We start from the raw sequence: 20,206 nt of genomic DNA, 5'->3' as shown, positions 1-20,206 counted from the left end.
GGCACTGAGTGCTTGCACCCAAGTTCGCATGCGGCAGTCTAGTCCCCTGTGTGATGGGATGAGGCGGGCTTTGGGAGGTAACTGGGGAAGCCCCACAAATGGGACCAGTGTGCTGAGGAAGGCCGGGGGGCCGGCTGGCTCTCCCCACCAGGTTGGACCATGGAGGAGGGTGCTGGCGCCCCAACCTCAAATTGCCAGATTTAAGATGGAGAAAGGTTTTCTGGACAATGGTCGCCTTATTCAACGTTCACCCAATACTTAACGGCCAGTGCTGCCAGCTCAGGCTGAGAGATGCAAGGACCTCCCGCCCCAGGAGCAGGGAGTGTACCGCCCCACCCCGAAGATGCTTCTCCTCCAGGACTCGCTTTAGGGTGTGACGTGCATCTTCGCTCCCCAGGGAAGAACGGAAGGGGTGTGCGTTGTGAGGCCGGGTGACCGAGGGGTCATGCAGGTCGCCTGAGAGTCTCGGAGCAGCACCTCTTTAAATGCGGGAGAGCCTGATGGCTGCACCAGGGGTGGTTTGGCTCTGAGTCCGCAAGGCCGGGAGCAGAGCGTCTGAAGGGACCTGGTCTGGCTGCCCCCAGGGAGCGGGAGGAGGAGGCACCGATAAGGTCCCGCCAAGGAGGAAAAATTACCTACCTTTTTTGCTCCAAAGTGACTTTTCAAAAAAACCAGGTGCCTAACTTGTACATAAGGATTTCTGGTGCCAAGAATTAACCAAGCAGATACAACCTTATTAATGCGATGGGACCGATAAGATGCAATTCTATGACATGACCTATACATTTATAGTTCAAGACAGGGCATTCACACTGTTGTTGTCATTTTTTAACCTGACAATCTAGGCCCTAGATCAGTGATGGCGAACCTATGACACCCGTGTCAGAGGTGACATGCGAACTCAATTTTTGATTGATTTTTCTTTGTTAAATGGCATTTAAATATATAAAATAAATATCAAAAATATGTCTTTGTTTTACTATGGTGCAAATATCAAAAAATTTCTATATGTGACACGGCACCAGAGTTAAGTTAGGGTTTTTCAAAATGCTGACACGCCGAGCTCAAAAGGTTCGCCATCACTGCTCTAGATTCTAGGGGAAAGAGGTCAGTCCTCTGACTAAATAGGCAGGCACTGCATGACTTAAAAACTCCTGGGACACATCGCTGCCCTCAGCACAGCGGTTGAGAACCGCTGGCCTAGAGGGATTCTAGCGTGAGAACAAAATGCGATGCCAACAGCGAGACCGGGAGGAGTCGGAGGAGTGGCTCCTTGCTGGAGACAGCGGTGAAGCAGCGTGCTGAGTCATCATCTGCCTCATTCGGCTGGATGTCTACTCTTCTATACTGTGTGGCCCCAACCAAGGGCACCAGACACCAAACTTCCAATTTATTATCAAATTTCTAATTTATGTCAACAGCAACAGAAAGGCACAACTGACTCTCAAGGGACAGAGATGACAGACCACGTGCAGACGCTCATGGGATGCCTCGTTTCTCCTGGACGCCCGAGGTTGGTGGGAAGGGCGCAGACACCTCTGGGTTTGCAGCCCTGCCCACCATGTACCAGCCACATCCCTGGTGCAGTGACGTGGTGCCTTCCTTCCCCATCTGTATAATGGGGGTGATGGCAGCACCCACCTCCCGAGTAAGGCGAGTGCAGGGGGAAGCTGAGGTGGGGCCCAGCTGATGATTGGTTTCTCTGGGAGTTTCACGAGGTAACGTATTACTTTACTACAGAGAGATGAGGCAGAGAGAAGGAAACCCTGCTGTGACGACCGCGTGCGACTCCTCTCAGACTGTTCCCTTCAGGGCTCGGCAGATTCTGCGGAGCCTCCGGTCACAGAGTCGGTTCCCCAAGACACACACACAGCCTCGTTGTAATACTTTTTTATTACAATATCCAAAAAACTGAGTATGCAAGTTGAGGAGGTCTCAAGACCCCTTCTTTGACTGTAGGAATGTGCCATCTCAAGATAGTATATTTAAACTATAAAGAAGTTCAAATGTAAAGAAAAAAGAAAACAAACATTCTGTGTGTCTTTTCCTACCAATTACATATTCCTTTGTACACCCTGAAAAACCCTGTAAAGCAAATAATATATATATAAAATATATATATGTATATATTGTGTGTGTGTAAAGTGTTGGTAGCTTCCCTTCCCAAAAGATCAGCTGTTTTCCTTAATCATCTGTTTTAGTGTCAACAAATGGCTACAGATACCTATCACTTTGAGAATTAAAAACTGTGAACTTAAACAAGCCAAAGGCGAGAGGAAAGCACTATGTGGATGGCACACCGGGGGGTAGGTCACCAAACGTCTCTTTCCAGCTGCCGTCCCTCCTGCAGACGGACCTTCCGGAAACCTTTCTTATTGCAAGCACAGCCCCAAAGGCACTGGGCAGCTTCCTCGCTGCGGCCTCCCTGGTGGCTCCGGGATTGCTCCCAGCAGACGGTCCACTCCCGGAGAGCCGGGGCGCCAGGTGAGGGCTAAGGGCTGAGCAGGGGCTGCTGGGGGCCGGGGCCTCCGCCTGCACTGCCGGGATCAGAGCCCAGCGCTCGCCGAGGCCCCGGGAGTGCGCTGTGGGTCACTCCATCCCGGGCAGCTTCCGTGCGTTCCCGCTGCACCGCGTCTTCTCATCGCGGTGCTGACGGCATGAACAGGTTGAACAGACTGAGGCTGTTTCCAACGGAGCAGAAATAGAGAGAACAACCTGCCCCCTCCCTTCTCTACACTGGCCAGGAGCGGTGGCCTGGGACATGGAGCGAGGGCCTGGGTGGCCAACAGGAGGCAGGTACGGCCTGGACAGATCAGCCGGGCAGAGGAGGCCACGTCTTCTCGGGGCCACCTCGCGGCTGGGGGAAGTGAGGGCGGCACCGAGGCTGGAGGCGGCAGGGCCCGGGCAGGCGTCACTGGAGCGCCCGCACGAGGTAGAGCTTCTCCCCGCGCTCGCTGGTGAAGATGGGGGCCTTTTTGTAGTGCTCCACCAGCTCGTCCATGGTGTGGAACCGCCGCTGCCCGATGCAGTAGACGCTGTCCACGAGCTGCACCTTGAAATGTTTGTTCTTCCCTGACGCTTTGAGAGACACGGAGAAGTCACTGGGCTGGGGAGGAGAGAGACACGCGTTAGCCTGGCCGGGCCTGGGAGGGGAGGGCTTCTCTCCCAGACCCTCAGCTGCTGGTTGTGCCCAACTACCTGGGAATTGCCGCCCAAATCTCACTTGTCCAAACCCCACCCGCACACAGCGCAGCAGCCAGCTCTCTGCTCTGGTCTCTGACTGCAGGAGTGAAAGGAACGGCACCTGCTGTCTGGGAGGACCCAGCGGCCGTCCAAGGCTCTGGGGTTCTGAAGAGGAGAAAAGTGAAAGTTTGCTTCCCACAGTTTCGCTGCTGAATGTATTTCAGTTATTTCAAAACTGGAGCTTTGTTACGGAATGTACGCTGCCAGCTGCTGAGGGGACCCACCTGACCTTTCACCTCCCAAGCTACTTTTTATAAACTGGGAATTTTAAAAATGGGGCTTGCACATAGACAGCAGCTAAAAGATTTCCTTCTCCTGGCTTCTTCCACTACTAGACATTCAACCATCAAACATGTTCTAATCTGCCCCAGCTGGTTGAGGTCCATGGTTAGAACACTAGCCCTTGCACCAAAGGGTCTTGGGTTCGATTCCCAGTCAAGGGCATGTCCCTGGGTTGCAGTTCAGTCCCTGGCCCAGGTTGGGATGTGTGCAGGAGGTAACCAATCAATGTTTCTCTCTCTGTCTCTCCCCCTACCTTTCACTATCTCTAAAAATCAATGGGAAAAAAAAATCCTTGGGTGAGGATTAACAAAAACAACAACAACAAAAAAGCTCTAATTCTAAGCTATTTAAAATTCTGGTTGCATTTTAAACACGGATCATAAAATCCCAGAGGGGCTGTACAATGGTTCAAGCACAGATTTTATTGAGAGATGTTTAAATTTGTGACATGTCAGCACCACACTTATAATTGAATATATTTTAGAAAGACATCATTATTTGTATTAAAATTAGTCTTTTATCTCATTTATTGAAAAATATGCACAAGATATTAAGAATGTTCTTTAGGGAAAAAATTATTGATTAGCTCAATAAAGAACAATTATTTATTGGGTACTAACTACATAGCCGACAGGCCGTGCCCTGGTATTGTGTACACGTGTGTGTACTGTGTGTATGTGCGTGTACTGGCGCTGTGTATGCGTGTGTGCCATGCACAGTACGTGTGCTGACTGTCCAGTAGGGAGACAGATAAATAGAAGTAAAAAGGCCATTATGTGTCTAGTTGCAAACTGTGGTGGGCTCTACGAAGAGGAAGGAGAGAACCGAGGCGGGCCAGGCTAATTTAAACAGGAGTGTGGGGTCAGGAAAGGCTCCTGAGGAAACTGGGGGAGTCACGCTGTGTGAGGGTGGGTGCTGGGGGAGTGTGGAACTGGGCACCGGCGAAGAGAGGGAGGGAAGGGCCAGCCTCTTCGGAGGCATCGTGGACAGCATGGGGGAGGCAGAAGTGGAGGGATGCTGGCCTCCCTCAATGGCCTCAGAAGAAAACCCATCTGTCCCCCTCTGCCCCCCCTGTGGCCGCGTCACCTGGCCCTGCCCACAATGCGATCCAATCAATGAGAGGAAGCTCCTGTAGTTCTTTGAGCCCCTACCCCATCCTTGGTCAACCGCTCCTGCAAGGCTCAGCTCCTGCAAGGCTGAGGACGCCTCCTCACTCCCAACAAGACAGGCTCTTCCCCGGGCCTGCGGCGAGCGCACCTCACGCTGTGGCAGGCCCAGCGCCACACCCAGCCCATCCCTTCATCATGCTCCTCCCTGAATCTCTAGACCAGGTCCCAGCTCCCCCGACACCCAGGCCTCACGGGTGCTGAGGACACAGCCCGGCCCCTGCCGGACCTCTACCACAGGGCAGTGCTCGCCAGCACCTGCCATGGTTTGTTAGGCCGAGTTTACAAACGTTTGATTAACAGTGTGAGAATCTTGCAGAGCAAGAGCTAACCCATATAAACAAACGAATGACAACTCAAGGAAATGGGGTCTCAGAAAGCTCAGCCTGGGCCGGGCGCTGACACCCACCAGCCACGCCCGTTAGCACAGGAGAATCAGTGACACTGTATTTACAGCTTGTGGCTCACTCTGCCTGAGACAGACCCAACGGAACAAGCCCTGGGGGTAGGCGGGGGATGGAGCTCAGGAGATAGGAAGGCTGGTCTCCGCAAGGCCGTACCTTATCTGCAGGGTCATGGCCACAGAAGGTGGGGGGCGCGGGGCGGCAGGGAGTGGGAGAACACAGACCTTGAAAACTATATTGCCAATTCAGACTCTTAGGAATGAGTCAGCAGGAACGCTGACGTCACAGATGACCCTGCCGACCAGCCCTTTCGACATGATATTCTAAAGCACAAAGCGGCGTTCTAAGCAATCATGGGAGCACAGAGTTCGCAAATCCTGATTATTTCACAGGCTCGAGCCACCAGCCGGGGGAAGCGCCTCAGTCCTCGCACTGCCGTCCGAGCCGCTGTGTGGCTCTTGGAGCAGGACAGACGGCCCTCCCTGCGCCCAGACAGGGCCCGCAGCACCTGCGTCGCGTCCCCAGCGTTCAGACTAGGAGGAGCAGCGCTCACACGGCGTGGTAGGCAGCATGTACAGCTATGACTGCTCCCAGGGCTCCAGTGTTCCTACAACAATGTGCAGGTTCAAGCTCCTATTATTTTATAATACGCCCACTCTGAGCCAGAAGTTTTTGCCTTCTTAAAGCAAAATGGAGGGCAATCTCACTTCACAGTTTGGCACGAGCAGGCGCTGAGCTAGTTTCATTGATACTTTAATCCATTCACAGCCACGGCGGCACCGTTCCGAGTATGACGTGAGTGAGTCAGAGTGAGAATATGTAGGCCTGACTTTACTTACCAAATGGTCAACAGGTGGCTCTCTGGACAGGGAAGTTTGCTTTTAATTTAAGCTTCTTAGCTTTATACCTCGGGCTCTGTGTGCCACAGCAGTGAAGGAGAGAGAACCGCCAGGTTCATGTCAGGCGGGCGTGCTGAACAGGCAGGATTCTCAGTTCAGCCTGAGCAGACTCCCCGCCTCTGCACTCAAATGCCCGGCTCCACGTTTCCACCAAACAGCTCCACGTGGCCAGGCGACGAACACGCCTGGGGAGCACTGTCAGCAGCACCTGGCAACTGGTCCCCCGCGCCCCCCCCCACCCAGGGAACCAGAGACTCTGGGTGGGGCTCGGCCACCTGTGTTTTAACCTCCAGCAACCTCTGGTTTTTTCTTTTTTGTTAATCCTTGCCTGAGGGTATGTTTCCACTGACTTTTAGAGAGAGTGGAAGGGAGGGGGGAGAGACAGAGAGAGAAACAACCCTATCACTGAGACAGACACAGTGATAGGGTTGCCTCTTGTACTCGCACCTATGGGGGGAGGGGGGGGGATCGAGCCTGCAACCGAGGTACCTGCCCTTGACCAGAGCTGAACCAATGGCCCTTCAGTCCACCAGGCGATGCTCTATCCACTGAGCCAAACTGGCTAGGGCTCACCTGGTGTTACTGAGCCCTCCAGGGGCTGCTGACACAGCTGCAGAACAGAAATGAAATTGGGGCCAACCACCCGTGTTTCCCACGGTCGGAGCCGGAGGAAAGGTGTGAATGTCACTCATGGGCTCTGTACCCCCGAAGGAGGGCGTTCCATGGCCACCCTCCCTGCGGCTGCAGACGCATTTCTGATTCTTGGCCCTGCAGCACACTGTGGGGGGTGCCTGTGGGGATAGCAAACACCGTGGGGGTGCCTGCGGGGACAGCAAACACCATGGGGGTGCCTGTGGGGACACCTGGACACTGTGAAGCTGCCTGCGGGGACAGCAGACACTGCTGGAGAATGTTCCAGTCTCTTCCCTCCAAATTGAGCTGGTCCAGGACCTGACAAGCCACTCTGCTTCCAGGACAGAGCGCAAGGCGGGCCATTCTGAGAGGGCAGCTCCACAGCCTTGCCCGTGGCTGCCGTGGCCCCGCCGGGCCTGGCTTTCTGAAGCAGACTGGGGGCACCGGGTGTTTTGGGCCCCGCGCAGTCACCTCCCGAGTGGTGGTGTGCTGATATGAAGACTGGGGACTGTAAACTTAAGCTTCTCAAAACACGTTCTTGCTTGAGTATCTGCTGAGAAAGGGCGCCAGCTCAGCACTCCTTCCCACAGGCTCTGGTTTCGGGGAGCCACTGATCTGAAGACACGGGCCCTACAGGGCAGTGACCATGGGCTGTGCCCCTGGGCACAGGCAGAAGACTGGCGAGTGCCCTCACCGAGGCCACCGTGCACGTGCTCCTGAGGGGAGCGGCCGGGACGGGGAGCTCCTTGGGCTGCTGGGACAGATGCAGGAGCTACTGCTTGTCCAAGAGCTACATCCGCCAGAGCGTGGGCCCACGGAGGCGAGTGAAAGAAGAACCCCCACAGAACCTCAGACAGGCAGCACTGACACGCACTGCCCAGGGGCAGGCTCCGGCAGCACAGAAATGGTTACCGTAACATTAAAGGCCGCAGCTCTCACTCGTGGACGGTGGTGCCGCCAGGGGGCTGACGTGGGTGTGGCTGCAGCTTCCCGAGGGCCAGGAGGAAAGTCCTGTTCTTGACCCTGACCTGGGCCCTATTTCCTGACCTTCTTCACCTGCGTTAAACTAGTGCTTCCTAAATTGTTGTCCCCCATCACTGCAGTCTACCGGAAGGCTACTTTGGTGTTGCTGTTTCAATGTGTTGTCCAGCTGTTCTGCTGTTTCGGCAGAAGTGTGAGCCCACATTGCCAGGTGGGGAGTGGTCATGTGACCCTGGACAGGCCGTGCCCGCCCACCCCCGGGTGTCTATAGCTCCAGGACTGAGAGGCACCAGGCTGGTTGCAACAGGCTCTGCAACAGGCTGCCTGGCTCCTTAGTTTAATGCAGCGGTTCTCAACCTGTGGGTCGCGACCCCTTTGGCGATCGAATGACCCTTTCACAGGGGTCGCCTAAGACCATCCTGCATATCAGGTATTTACATTATGATTCATAACAGTAGCAACATTACAGTTATGAAGTAGCAACGAAAATAATTTCATGGTTGGGTCACAACATGAGGAACTGTATTAAAGGGCCAGAAGGTTGAGAACCACTGGTATAATGGCCCTGGGACCTGGTGCAAACTTCCCCACAGTTGCTTGTTTCTGTCTTCACACTGTGGAACAGGTAATGTCTGACACTGGGACAGACTGGGACAGTTACTAAATGTCAGGAGAACAACATCCTTGGGGAATACTAAGTTCCTTTTACGAAACTATAAAGACAGCAAACAGTATATCATCAATTTTTTAAAAGGTTTCTTTCCATTAAAATTCCTAGAAAACAGGGATTTTTCCTAAACTAACTGGGCAAGGTCTCCACCCTCTGCAGAAATGCGTCTTTTACTTCATTTGTGATCACGCGTCCTCAGCACCCGTTTAGACCCGTCTCTCCTACTAGGCTCCAAGCTTCCCGAGGCTCATTCCTATCTCACTTTCATACATTCTTTTTAAATAATCCTTACCCCAGGATTTTTCCCCATTGATTTTTATTTTTTTAAAAGAGAGAGGGGAAAGGAGGGAAGTGGGAGGGGGAGAGAGAGTGAGAAAGATCGACGTGAGAGGGACACATGGATAACCAGCCAGCGCTCATTTCTGTATATGCTGGAGAAAGCGGGGCCTGGCGCACAGTAGGTGCACTCCAGGTGGTTGCTGAACCAACTGGCAAAGGAATGCCTGGGAGGCTGTACATACCCGTTCCATGTGACCCTCGAATCTTTGAGGAAATAAACATTAGCAATAGGATTTCTCTTTAAACAACAAGTGGGAAAGCATGGTTTCTTGAACTTCAATGTTCACTCCCCTCTGTCGCCTCTCCTGTCGGAGCCCTGCTTTCTATCTGGGGTTCTGTGCGGTTTGTCTTTTGCTATGTGACAAATCACCCCCAAACTCAGTGGCTTAAACAGCAACATTGGTAAGTGCAGTTTCTGTGGCCTGGGACTTTGCTGTAAACCTTGAACTAGAACCTTCCAGCTCCTGATTTAACTCCACATCCCCACAGGGAGCAGCAGTGAAGACACTGGCTGAGGCTGTGGTCATCTGCAGGCTCCACTGGGGACAGAGGATCGGCGTCAGGCGTGGTCACGCCTGGCCTCTCTGTGGGGCTGCTTGCTTCTTCGCATGTGGCAGCCCCCTCCGACCCCTTAACCCCATACCAAGTGATCCAAGAGTGATGTCGCGTGCCTTTTGTGGCCCAGTCCTGAAAGTCACCTGCCATGACTCCACCACCTCTAACCACGGCAGTGAGTCAGCAAGTCCAGCCCCTGCTGAAGGGAGGCGAGCAGGCCCCCTGCTTTGAAGGACGGGCATCAAAGAAGTTGTGGACATCGTCTGAGCCATCACAGGTACCACACTTGGCTAAAACTTTCCTTAGCTGGACTAGAATCTAACTAGACTCAGTCCTGTGCCTTCTTTTCAGATTTGAAACATCCACTTTCTATTCCCCACTTCAATTCTAATCTTTGTGCTTCCTCTCATTGTCCAAGTTTTCCTACCTTTTCCTTCTCCAAACACTACACTTAATCAGTATAATTTCTCTTTCCTGAATATTGTGCTAACTTTTCAAATATTCTAACATCAGATCACTTCCTGTTACTGTCTTCTCGCTGACTATTCCTCCTAGGAATTTCTATTCTCACAGTTTTTGAACCAGAGGTTCTGACGGATTATCAGTTGGTAAAGCCATTCATTCCACCCTTCTTAGGAAGTCATTTTCCAAGTGGAATATGAAGACAGTTAATAGGTAGAAAAACCAAGATTTTATTTATTATATTGTCATTATTTTTGCTTAGGTTTTAGGTCCCGTATTTGAGTGTAATCCCTGTAAGTACAAGAACCTGATTTCACTCCACATCCCCACATAGGAGCAGAGGAGGCGTCAATAAATGCACCTACTATGGACTCACAAATTGACCATGTTTTCCACTATCCATTCCTTCAGGCAATTCTTACAGCTCACTGCTTTGAAGTTTCACCTCACGAGTGAGTACTTCTAGAAAAGCAAACCATACTGAGAGCAGCAGGTAACCTCCTTCATTTCTCCTCCACCACCCAGAGAGCATACGTATTACTATGCCTGTCCTCTAAGGACACGGCTGTGGAGAAGTCACAGGGGAGGCAGTCCTGCTTCTTAAACAACCTTACAACTTCTTTTTATCTTTTCCTTTAGAATCTGTGGGGAGATGAGAGAAATGCCCTTGGTGTGGCTCACCAAGCTGCCCAGGTGAACTCGACCCATTTCTGGCCCCGCTGCTCTTCGATCAGCAACTCACACACGTAGCGTTTAACACTCGCCTTAGCCAAGGCAGTGCCATCCTCTCCTTTCAGTTGGTAAATAGCTATTTTCCTGTGTCTGTGACTTCTTTAAGGAAGGCACTCCTTTGTCCAGAGAAGCAGTTCATTTGCGAACCAACGGGTTAGCGGCCCACGGTACCCCCCTGATCATCTTCTCTGCCCTCAGCTCAGAAAAGCCGCTTTGGAATTTCATCCGTGTTAGTCACCCTCTCTAGTTGTCCAATAATGCCTGCCCTCATCAAAACAGACTCACAGTTTATACTTACGCCACTAGCTGCCAACTGATACTACTCTCTTTGTTTTCACTTCAGATGATCTTTTCACCAACAGTTTCTGTTCTCCTGTAACTGCGTCTCTGAAATATTTACTCCATAGGCTCACACCCACCCACACACAACATGATCAAGTGTGATCGGTCTCATTAGTGTCTGAAGTAAACTTCTTTGCACAAGGGAAGAAAAATCAGCCATCGGCCGCAGCACAGCCCTCCAAGTCCCACGGACCGTATCTTGAAACAATAGTGTTTACTGTCCATGTTCAAGTCAGTATGTGTGAGTGCTCGCCCCTCCCGGCCTCCAAAATGTATTTCTTACATTTAAATACCTCGGAGGGCAGCGTTTTAGAATACTGTCCTTGTCATTCTTTGTCTCTTCACCACATCATGCCTGCTTGGCTGATCAATAAATGATATTCAATTCCGAATGTGACCATATGCGCAGCGCTGTCCAGAGAGGCTTGACCGATGTCACCTGCCACGCTCAGTGGTGCCCAGACACGAGCGTCGGAGTCACCTGAGGGCTCGTGCAGGTGACACGAGCTCTACCCAGGGGACGCAGGTAGCGGGTCTGGGCGGGGCCCGATAATTTCTCTTTCTAGCAAGTTCTCTGGTGACGTGGCTGCTGCTGGTCTAAGAACCACACTTGGAGAATTAAGGCCACGGAGGCTGAAAACATTTTACATGGTTTTCTCCCCCTCGTTTGCGGAACAACCTTTGCTTGATTCTGCTCATTTCCAATGGCCGTGACAGTGGGACCTTCCAAAGGTGAAACACTGGTGAGAAGGCAGCGAGCAGGCCAGTGTGCACACAATTCCACGCTGCTACTACCCCTGCTTTCTGTGCTACAAGCCCTGTGGGCGGAACGCGAATGCATCACTCTCTGCTGCTCCTGCACGCTCCCGAGGCCAAGCTAAGGGTCACAGGAACACCCCAAACAAGCAAAAGGGGAAGCTGAGATGAAAAAATTACGTGCTGATGCAAATCAAAACCACAGCAACCGCTCCTCACCACACAGAACTCCTTTCTCCCGGCACGGACAGTCACACCCACCCCGCCCCCCTTATCCCTAGAAACCACCATCTGTTCCCCATCTTTATAACGTTCTCATTTCTGCCATGTTAATAAATTGAAGCACACAGTAAAAATGCCCACGTTATACCCTGGTTATTATTATTAAAAACAAAACAAAACTGGAAAGCAAAAACTGTTGGCGTGAATGTGAAGGGACTGGAGCCCTTGTGCATTGCTGGTGGGAATGCAAATGTCAGAGCCACTGTGGAAAACAGATGAATTAAAAAACTAAACAATGAATTACCATCTGATCCAGCACCTCCACCCTGATCTACACCCAAAAGCCCTGCAGGCAGGGACTGAGCTGGCATTTGTACGCCGTGTTCAGAGCAGCGTTACACAGCAGAGCCAGAAGGTGGGAGCGACCCATGCCCATGGCAGGGTGAACGGATACACAAATTGTGGTCTATACACATCATGAAGGGATACCATTCAGCCTCCAAAGGAAGAAACTCTGACACATGCTACAGCAGGAATGAACCTTGAGGACGTTACATGAAATCAGGCTACACACAAAAGGACAAGTACTGTATGATCCCCGCCATGGGTACTTAGGGTAGTCAAACTCCTAGCGACAGAAAGCAAAAAGCTGCCAGGGGCTAGGGGAGGGAGAAATAGGGAGTTAGTATTTAATGGGTGTCGAGCTTCAGTTCTAGAGATGAATGGTAGGGATAGTTGTAGAACAATGTGAATGCACTCAATGCCACTAAACCTACACTTAAAAATGGTCAAAATGGTAAATTTTGTTATATATATTTTGCCACAATAAAAAACATTAAAAAAAAACATTTTTTTATGTGTTAGTCTAAAACAGTGGTTCTCAACCTTCCTAATGCCGCAACCCTTTAATACAGTTCCTCATGTTGTGGCTGGTTCGCGCGTTCACTGGTGAACCGTGTCTAACAGATACCCGCGGAACAGCCCACGTCACTGACACCGGAGGCCGCGGGTGTGGCAATGTTCTTGTTTGTTTTCCCAAAATATGCACTTCTCCCCCCAAAAGCACGTATTTCCTTGGACTCAGAGTTGGGTGTATTTTTATCTTTCAAAACTGAAATGTATTACATATTTTTAAATGCAAAATCCCGACAAGCAAGAGTCTAGCTGCTGACACTGGAACCATCAGGCGGCCTGTAGAAAGGACGCAGCCTGAAGATGCGCTCTCAGACAGCTGCTCAGCTTACCCAGGCCGGGCGTCCTGTGTGGTCTACGAGGAAGGTTCCAGGCCCCAAGGCTGCAGAAAGGAAAAGGCCCGCAGGCGAAGATGCCTCCGAGCCCTGAGAAATGCTGAGGACGAACCCTGTCCACCCTGCGAGGTGCGAGGTGCGCGCTGGCCTCTGGCCCAGGCCCTCAGCTGGCCTGGTGGAGACTGAGAGCCAGGCTCTCCCCTGAGACATGCAAATGAGCAGGGAAACGGACCGGGGAGAGGAAAGAGGATGCGAGGAAAGAGGATGCGAGACTCCAGCAAGAGGCAGGGGCAGCGGATGGAGGGACAGGAATAAGCAAAGATTTGTCCACTTGTCCATCAGGGCAGTTCCACAAGCCGCAGGTGACAGGCTGTGAAGGAGAAAAGCAGCCGACTGGCCTGCTGCTGCTGTCGGGACAGAGCAGCACGTGCCTCAGAGCCTGGCAGCAGCCCTTTGGCACAAACAGGTGCACGACAGCAACACCCATGGGGCAGGCAGCCTGCACCTAATCAGGCCACACGGCATCTCCAGACCGGCGGGCCGTGGGTGCAGAGCCAGTACTGGTCCCACGAGGGGCTGTCTGCTCCCACAGCCCTAGAACTGGAGGCCCAGGCACACTATTCGCGGTTCAAGTTAAGACAGTGCACACAATCCGAAAGCCCCCGTCAGAACGTTAAAATCAAATGTAAACAACGTTTCCATTATGGAGCAGTCAGCCTAGTCCCGTGGCTCGCGAGCCACATGCGGCTTTTTGGCCCCTTGAGTGTGGCTCTTCCTAAGCCTTAGGAGTACCCTAATTAAGTTAATAACAATGTACCTACCTATATAGTTTAAGTTTAAAAAATTTGGCTCTCAAAAGAAATTTCAATCGTCGTACTGTTGATATTTGGCTCTGTTGACTAATGAGTTTGCCGACCACTGGCCTAGTCTGTAGTAACATGAGACAAACAAGACGTCGCATCGGCCGGTTCTCAGATGGACCCGCACAAGGCAAGGGCCTCCCAACCAGAACTTCCTTCAGACGCCACCCGCACGCAGCGTCCACGCAGAGCAGCAGGCCCACAAAGGCCAGCCACCTGCAGGCCGCTGTTCTCACTCCTCTTCCCGAGGACTCTCTTGCCCCAGTCCCGACAGGAGCCACCATGACTGGGCTGGTGTCCCCACACTGGGGGCTGCTTCAGCCCGGCTCTAAGATGTCTCTTCACACCCAGGTGTTCTAAGTCAAGACCAGGGGCTCTGGATCCATCGCTTTACATTGTAATTGCTTTTCCAGGGCTTCTGAACTTCTGCTCAGAAGAGTTAAACGTGCTGCCCTGTCATTCTTCTGCCGCACACAGATCTAAGGAAGCTGAGCACAGAGCTTACGTCACAGGCGAACCATGCAATGTGATGTCCTGCCAGGGATGATGAACTCTGACAGCTGGATAAGAAAAGCTCAGAGTTCAGATTTCAGATGCAGTGAGCGATCAGGCCGGCACATCAGGGAGGCCGCTAACTCCACAAGCTGCCGACACCACAACGGGTCTGACTTGCACCACTATGGGCTCTGCTGCCTCAGAAAGGAACACACCATGGCTGCCTCGCAAGCCTCTGAAGGGGATAAACATGTCTGTGGCCTTAATTCCTCACGGATCAAGCACCCGAGTCTTGACTATGCACTCACTTACTGTGGCATCAATCTTTTCAGAGGACAATTACAGCACATAGCACACACTTACTAGTTGTATAGTTTGCATTGAAAAAACTAAACGGAAGCCTGCCAGAACCAATGCAATGTAATCACAATGAACTCTATCCATAGAACTTTTATTTTTGTTTTTTGGGGGACAGAGGTATCTAACCATATGGAAGGTGTTTTTGCAAAGAGGCCTGGAAAACCAGTTGAGTATTTCCAAAACACTCACACATGTGCACGCACACGCATGATCCTGGCCCAGTTCCTCCTCAGAGGCTCAGACACATCCCCCAAACACAGACCCCAAATTTGCCGACTGCTGGCACTGCCCCTGCTGCAGGCCAGGCGTCACACACACTAACTCATCTCACTCTAGAATAGCGGTTCTCAACCTGTGGGTCGCGACCCCTTTGGTGGTCGAACGACCCTTTCACAGGGGTCGCCTAAGACCATCCTGCATATCAGATACTTCCATTACGATTCATAACAGCAGCAACATTACAGTTATGAAGTAGCAACGAAAATAATTTTATGGTTGGGTCACAACATGAGGAACTGTATTTAAAGGGCCAGAAGGTTGAGAACCACTGCTCTAGAACCACCCTTTTCCTTCCAGTCCTGTTCACAAATGCTTCCAAAGCTGCTCAGAGATGAACTCGGTGGTGGTGCCTGCGGCAAAGGTGACCTCAGGAGGATACGATGCACATGGTTTACAAAGAAAACCCAACCAGCAAAGGCTGCGTCAGAAACCAGGGCCCGTCCAGCTGGGAGCAGCTGACACGTCTGGGGCCCAGAGTGGAGACAGAGTTGACCACAGGGCCGACGAGGGTCGCTAACAATGGGAACCAGAGAGAACATGATGTTTAGGTCCTCAGAACAGAAGGGAAACTTGGTAAAGAGGACGAACAGCTTCACAAAGCACAAACCTTCTCACCCGTGTATCTGTGAGTGTGTCTCTGGGAATAAGTGCGATCGTGGAGTGAGGCCCTCACTCACCGCGGACTTGGGTGCACGGAGCCGCACCTCACACAGGGACACTGATCAGTCCTACGCACCTGTCTTAGTAAGAGCCCCAGGATGCTCTTGCTAATTCTGGTCTGTTCACACAATCTGCGAAGGAACGGTGCTCAGCTGCCACACTATGCACTGTATACACATCGACATACATGCACACACATGCACACACATACACACCCATTTACTGTTTCTCCTGGAACCTCCCGGCGCCGGGTGGACATCACGCCCCAGGTCACTTACCGAGGACTCGCTGTCCCTGATGAGGAAGTCACCCTCGCGGCCCCGCTCGTTGAGGGCGCACTCGGCTTGGTGGCGGGTCACGTTCCCGTAGTACCACTCTCTGCCAGCGAAGCGCCCGCTGCCCGCGGGCCCCGGGTAGCTGATCTGCGGGACGTGAGACGGGGGCAGGACAGGCCCGTCGCTGAGGACCACCACATAGTTTTTGGGGACAAGGCCGACCTGCCCCCGGGCGTTTTTGCACTTCCACCACTCGGGGTCGTTCTCCGGCTTCTCGATCACCTCCATGGTCTCTCCCTTCTCGAAGTTGAGCTCCTCCTCGGTGACGGAGCTGAAGGGGTATAGCGTCTGGACCACGTGCAGAACCCGCGCTCCCTGGCCATTGCTCACGGGCGCGCCCCGCCGCAGGCTCGGGAAGCTGGGGGACTCCGCGGCCGCCTCGTCCACCTCCTCCAGGACATAGTTGGAGGGGAACCAGCCAATCTGCCCGTTGTAGCTGCCACGCCACCAGCCGTCGCTGCACTTCTCCATGACGGTGACACGTGACCCCTTCACCAGGGACAGCTCGTCCTCCCTCTCGGCCACGTAGGCGAACTTGACGAAGGCCGGGATGTTGAGGTCGTAGATGCGGTCGGCGCCCCCATTGGCAGGGTACTCGGCATCCGTGCTGGGCGTTGGGGACGCGTCCCTCGCGCTCGTCTTCCTTTTGGTCTTGCCCAGGCCTGTGGAGACACAACAGGGGCTCAGTGGGCACCGACGCCTGCAGTGGGCGCTGCTGGGCACCCTGCTGCCACCTCCCTGCCCATAACACTCAGGGGGGAAATCGCCCCACCGGTGTGCCTCCGTGGTTGAACGTGGACCCATGACCAGGTCACCGGTTGGACTCCCGGCCAGGGCACCTGCTCGGGTTGCAGCTGATCCCCAGTAGGGGGCATGCAGGAGACAGCCAATCTATGATTCTCTCTCACCAATGTTTCTCTCTCTCCCTCTCCCTTCCTTTCCAGAATCAATATCAGCAAATATCAGGCTCACTATCAGCAAAGTCACATGTTGATGGCTGCAATGAGCACTTGCCAAGACTACAAACCGAGAACTGCTAAAACTGACCTCTTTCCTTTACTCTTAAAAAAATGCTAGGTAACAGCAGCCCAAAAGACAACAAAATAGTAGAAAGTTAGTTTCCTTTTGAAACAACTAGAGAATTCCTGTGCCACTCAGAAAAAGAAGGCATAAAGGCACAGACAAGACGTCCTCACAGCCTTGTGCTGGGCAGGAAGTTGGACGAATGAACTCAAAAGACCGGTTCTAGGGAGGGTCAGGTCTCAGCAAGCAGAGCTTGCACCAGCCGCGCGCTCCACCGCCTCCCCTCAGCCATGCGCCCTCCCCACCACTCCTGGCACCCGTGCCCTCCCAGGGCTGCCCCTGGGCAGAAACCCGTACCCTTCTCCTTTCTTCTCATCTGGCAATTCTTTTCTTTCAAAACAAGGCTCATTTCCTACAACAGGCTGTGATGAAGGCAGAATTTTTCTTCTTGTGACTAAAATCCCACGAGTGGATCATAAAACCCATTTAGTGGGTTGTGACCAGCCTGTATGTATGTATTGCTTTTTTCTTAGGGGAATAAAATACAAAACCTAACAGTGCATCAAATACAGTATTGTTGCTTCCGTTATACATGTGAGTGAGTGAGGGTTGTAGTGTGAAACTGATTTTTTCCAGAGCAGGAGAAACTATTTGAAAAGCCGTAAGGCAAAAACACTTCACCCTCCCCGTGCCCCCCTTCCCCCCGCCCCCCGAGAATGCGTAGGATTCTGAGCCTTCTGGAGCCGGGAGCCTGGGGGAGGGCAGCGCGGCCAGGGCTGAGGGCTGAGTGCCCCGGGGCCAGGGGGCTGGCCATGCTCCTCCGCCTTCCAGACAGAGGGCGGCACACCACCTCCACGGGAGTCACGTGCAGATTCCGAGGGTATGGAAACTGCAGCCATTGCAGATTTTTATTTTGTTTTATTTTCCCAAATGACACTAAAGCACTTCAGTGGGTAGCTTGTACCTCTCTCTCCTTTTACTCCTTAAACTGGAGTAAAGACAGAACGATCCCACGCACTGGCCGTGCTTCTGCTCCGGGCTGGGCAGCAGGACCAGGAGGAAGAGAACGCTGCAGGGACCACCCGCCACGCGGGCAGCTGGGCGCTGCCTTCCAGAGCGGACCCGCCCGGGCCTAGGATTCTGCCGCCCGAGACACGTGCCCAGTTTGGTGTCACAGCGGAGCAAGGAGACTGAAAGGCACGCGGCCGGCCGGTGAGGTGACGGCACACCGATGTGGAGGGGCTTTCAGGGGAACACATCAGTTCCTGGAGCTAACAGCGCCCACTGGTCCCCGTTGTGCCACGGTGAGTACACGCGAGTGCGTGGGAAACGCAAGAGCAAGCAAGCCAGGGCATCACACCAAGTTAAAAAGTGATTTCTACCTGAGTTAACTCGCTCACATCAAAACGTGAGCGTCCAAATCTTAGAACGGATCCTTTATGTGATTTCCAACCTCGGAGGGTTCACCCAGACCCGAGAGCGTGGTGACCCCCAACTCCCCGACCCCAGGCAGCGGTTCACGGGGAACTTCCCTCAAAGGCTCGACCCTCCGAACCTCAGAAAGTGCTCCCACCCTGAAGCCAAAACCACCGGCAGAGTCCAGTTTCTGGTAACAAACATTTCAAGAAATCACATGTAAACGTAACTTTTTAATGGGCCTTTGCAAACTTATAACAAAAGCCACATGAAAAAATACTATGGAAGATCAAGCGTTAGCCTATTCACCAGGACATAAAGGCGTCAAGATCACAGAGCAGACACAGAGCTCAGCGTAACACGCTGCTGCAGACACGTGAGCGATGTGTGATGAACATGCTACCTTGTCTGCTGGCCACCCTTAGGTTCTGGGAGAGCGAGATAAATGAGGCAGGCCCCCTCTCTGCCCATGTGGAGTTTTATTTTCTCCACCAAGACTGGAACGTTCCACGTAGCAGCCAGACCATGGAAAACAGCCCTGTTTTGCTCTAATGTGATCTAAGAGTCCCTGAGACCACGCTGGGTGGGCCTGGGGGGTGGTTCAGCAGTGACCGAGCACACAGCCTGGGGAATCCGAGCTGCGTGCTCTGGGGCAAGTGACTGCGTCTGTGTCTTAGTTTCCTGACCCATCAATGTGGGCAATGATGGCACTGGCCCTGCTGCTGCAGCTGCCACAACCAAACCAGACCGGGGCTGGGGCAGCAGAAACGGACTTCCTCATACCTCTGAGGCCAGAAGGAGAAGATGAGGGCTGGTTCCCTCTGAGGCCTCCCTCCTGGGCTTGAGATGGCTGCCCTCTGTGTCTTCACATGGCCTTCCTTGCGTGTGTGTGTGTGTGTGTGTGTGCGCGCGCGCGCGCGCGTGCACGTGCGTGTGCATGTGAGTGCGTATGTGTGTTTTCTGATTTCCTCTTCTTACCAGGTGTGTGTGTGTGTGTGTGTGTGTGTGTGTGTGTTTTCTGATTTCCTCTTCTTACCAGGTGTGTATGTGTGTGTGTGTGTGTGTGTGTGTTTTCTGATTTCCTCTTCTTACCAGGTGTGTATGTGCGTGTGTGTGTGTGTGTTTTCTGATTCCCTCTTCTCACCAGGGCACCAGTCGCATTGGATCAGGGCCCACCACAAAGACCTCATTTTAACTTAATTACCTCTTCAGAGCCCTGCCCCAAATACAGTCACAGCCGACTTCCTGGGGATGAGGATGCTGACGTGCGGATTTTCGGGGATGTAACGGCCGACATCAGGTACCTGAATTTGGATTATATGCACCAAGCACAGGAAGCGCTCTAGGAACGATAAAAAGCGTACCTCTTATTAACTGAGCTGGGCTTTGCCTTTTTTCTCAGAGCTGTATTTTACCAGAAGAGGCCTGCAGTCCTTTCTGAGTGCCCGTGGCCATGGCCCTACCCGCGCCGAGAGCCATCAAAATAGAACGTGTGCCTGTCAGGGGTTTGGGACCCGGGAACCCTCATTCCACGGGGCAGTGTCATGTGTAGCTGCTGCTGCAGTGACATTCAAGAGACAGGTGTTGGCACAGGGAGGAAGCCGACCTACTGACACCCCCACGACCCAAACCCTCACAACACTCCTGTGCAAAGTGCGCCTCCCCCCATTTCTGCAGATGGAGAAAGGTGCGAAAGGGGGTCTGGGAACTGGTCCAACACACACAGCAGTGGGGGCTCAGACCGGCTCCCAATAGAAACGGCCAAGCACACAGCAGTGGGGGCTCCGACCGGCTTCCAATACAAAGGGCCAAGCACACAGCAGTGGGGGCTCCGACCCGCACTCC

The 20,206-nt window shown here is 52.8% G+C and overlaps 1 protein-coding gene across 1 annotated transcript; it reads right to left on the bottom strand.

Annotated features, from left to right (window-relative positions):
* Positions 1-1,874: 1,874 nt before the first annotated feature.
* LOC102424973 (cytoplasmic protein NCK2) lies at positions 1,875-19,816 on the bottom strand. The gene is made up of 3 exons (XM_006103002.2): positions 19,777-19,816; positions 15,866-16,584; positions 1,875-3,106 (listed from the first exon to the last, which is right to left on the bottom strand). Exons 1-3 carry the CDS (start codon positions 19,814-19,816, stop codon positions 2,912-2,914), a joined length of 954 nt encoding a protein of 317 aa, XP_006103064.1. The 3' UTR covers positions 1,875-2,911.
* Positions 19,817-20,206: the final 390 nt, after the last annotated feature.

Source organism: Myotis lucifugus, unplaced genomic scaffold (genome assembly GCF_000147115.1).
Source record: "Myotis lucifugus unplaced genomic scaffold, Myoluc2.0 scaffold_453, whole genome shotgun sequence".
NCBI lineage: Eukaryota > Metazoa > Chordata > Mammalia > Chiroptera > Vespertilionidae > Myotis > Myotis lucifugus.
This window is presented reverse-complemented; position numbering and strand designations above follow the sequence as displayed.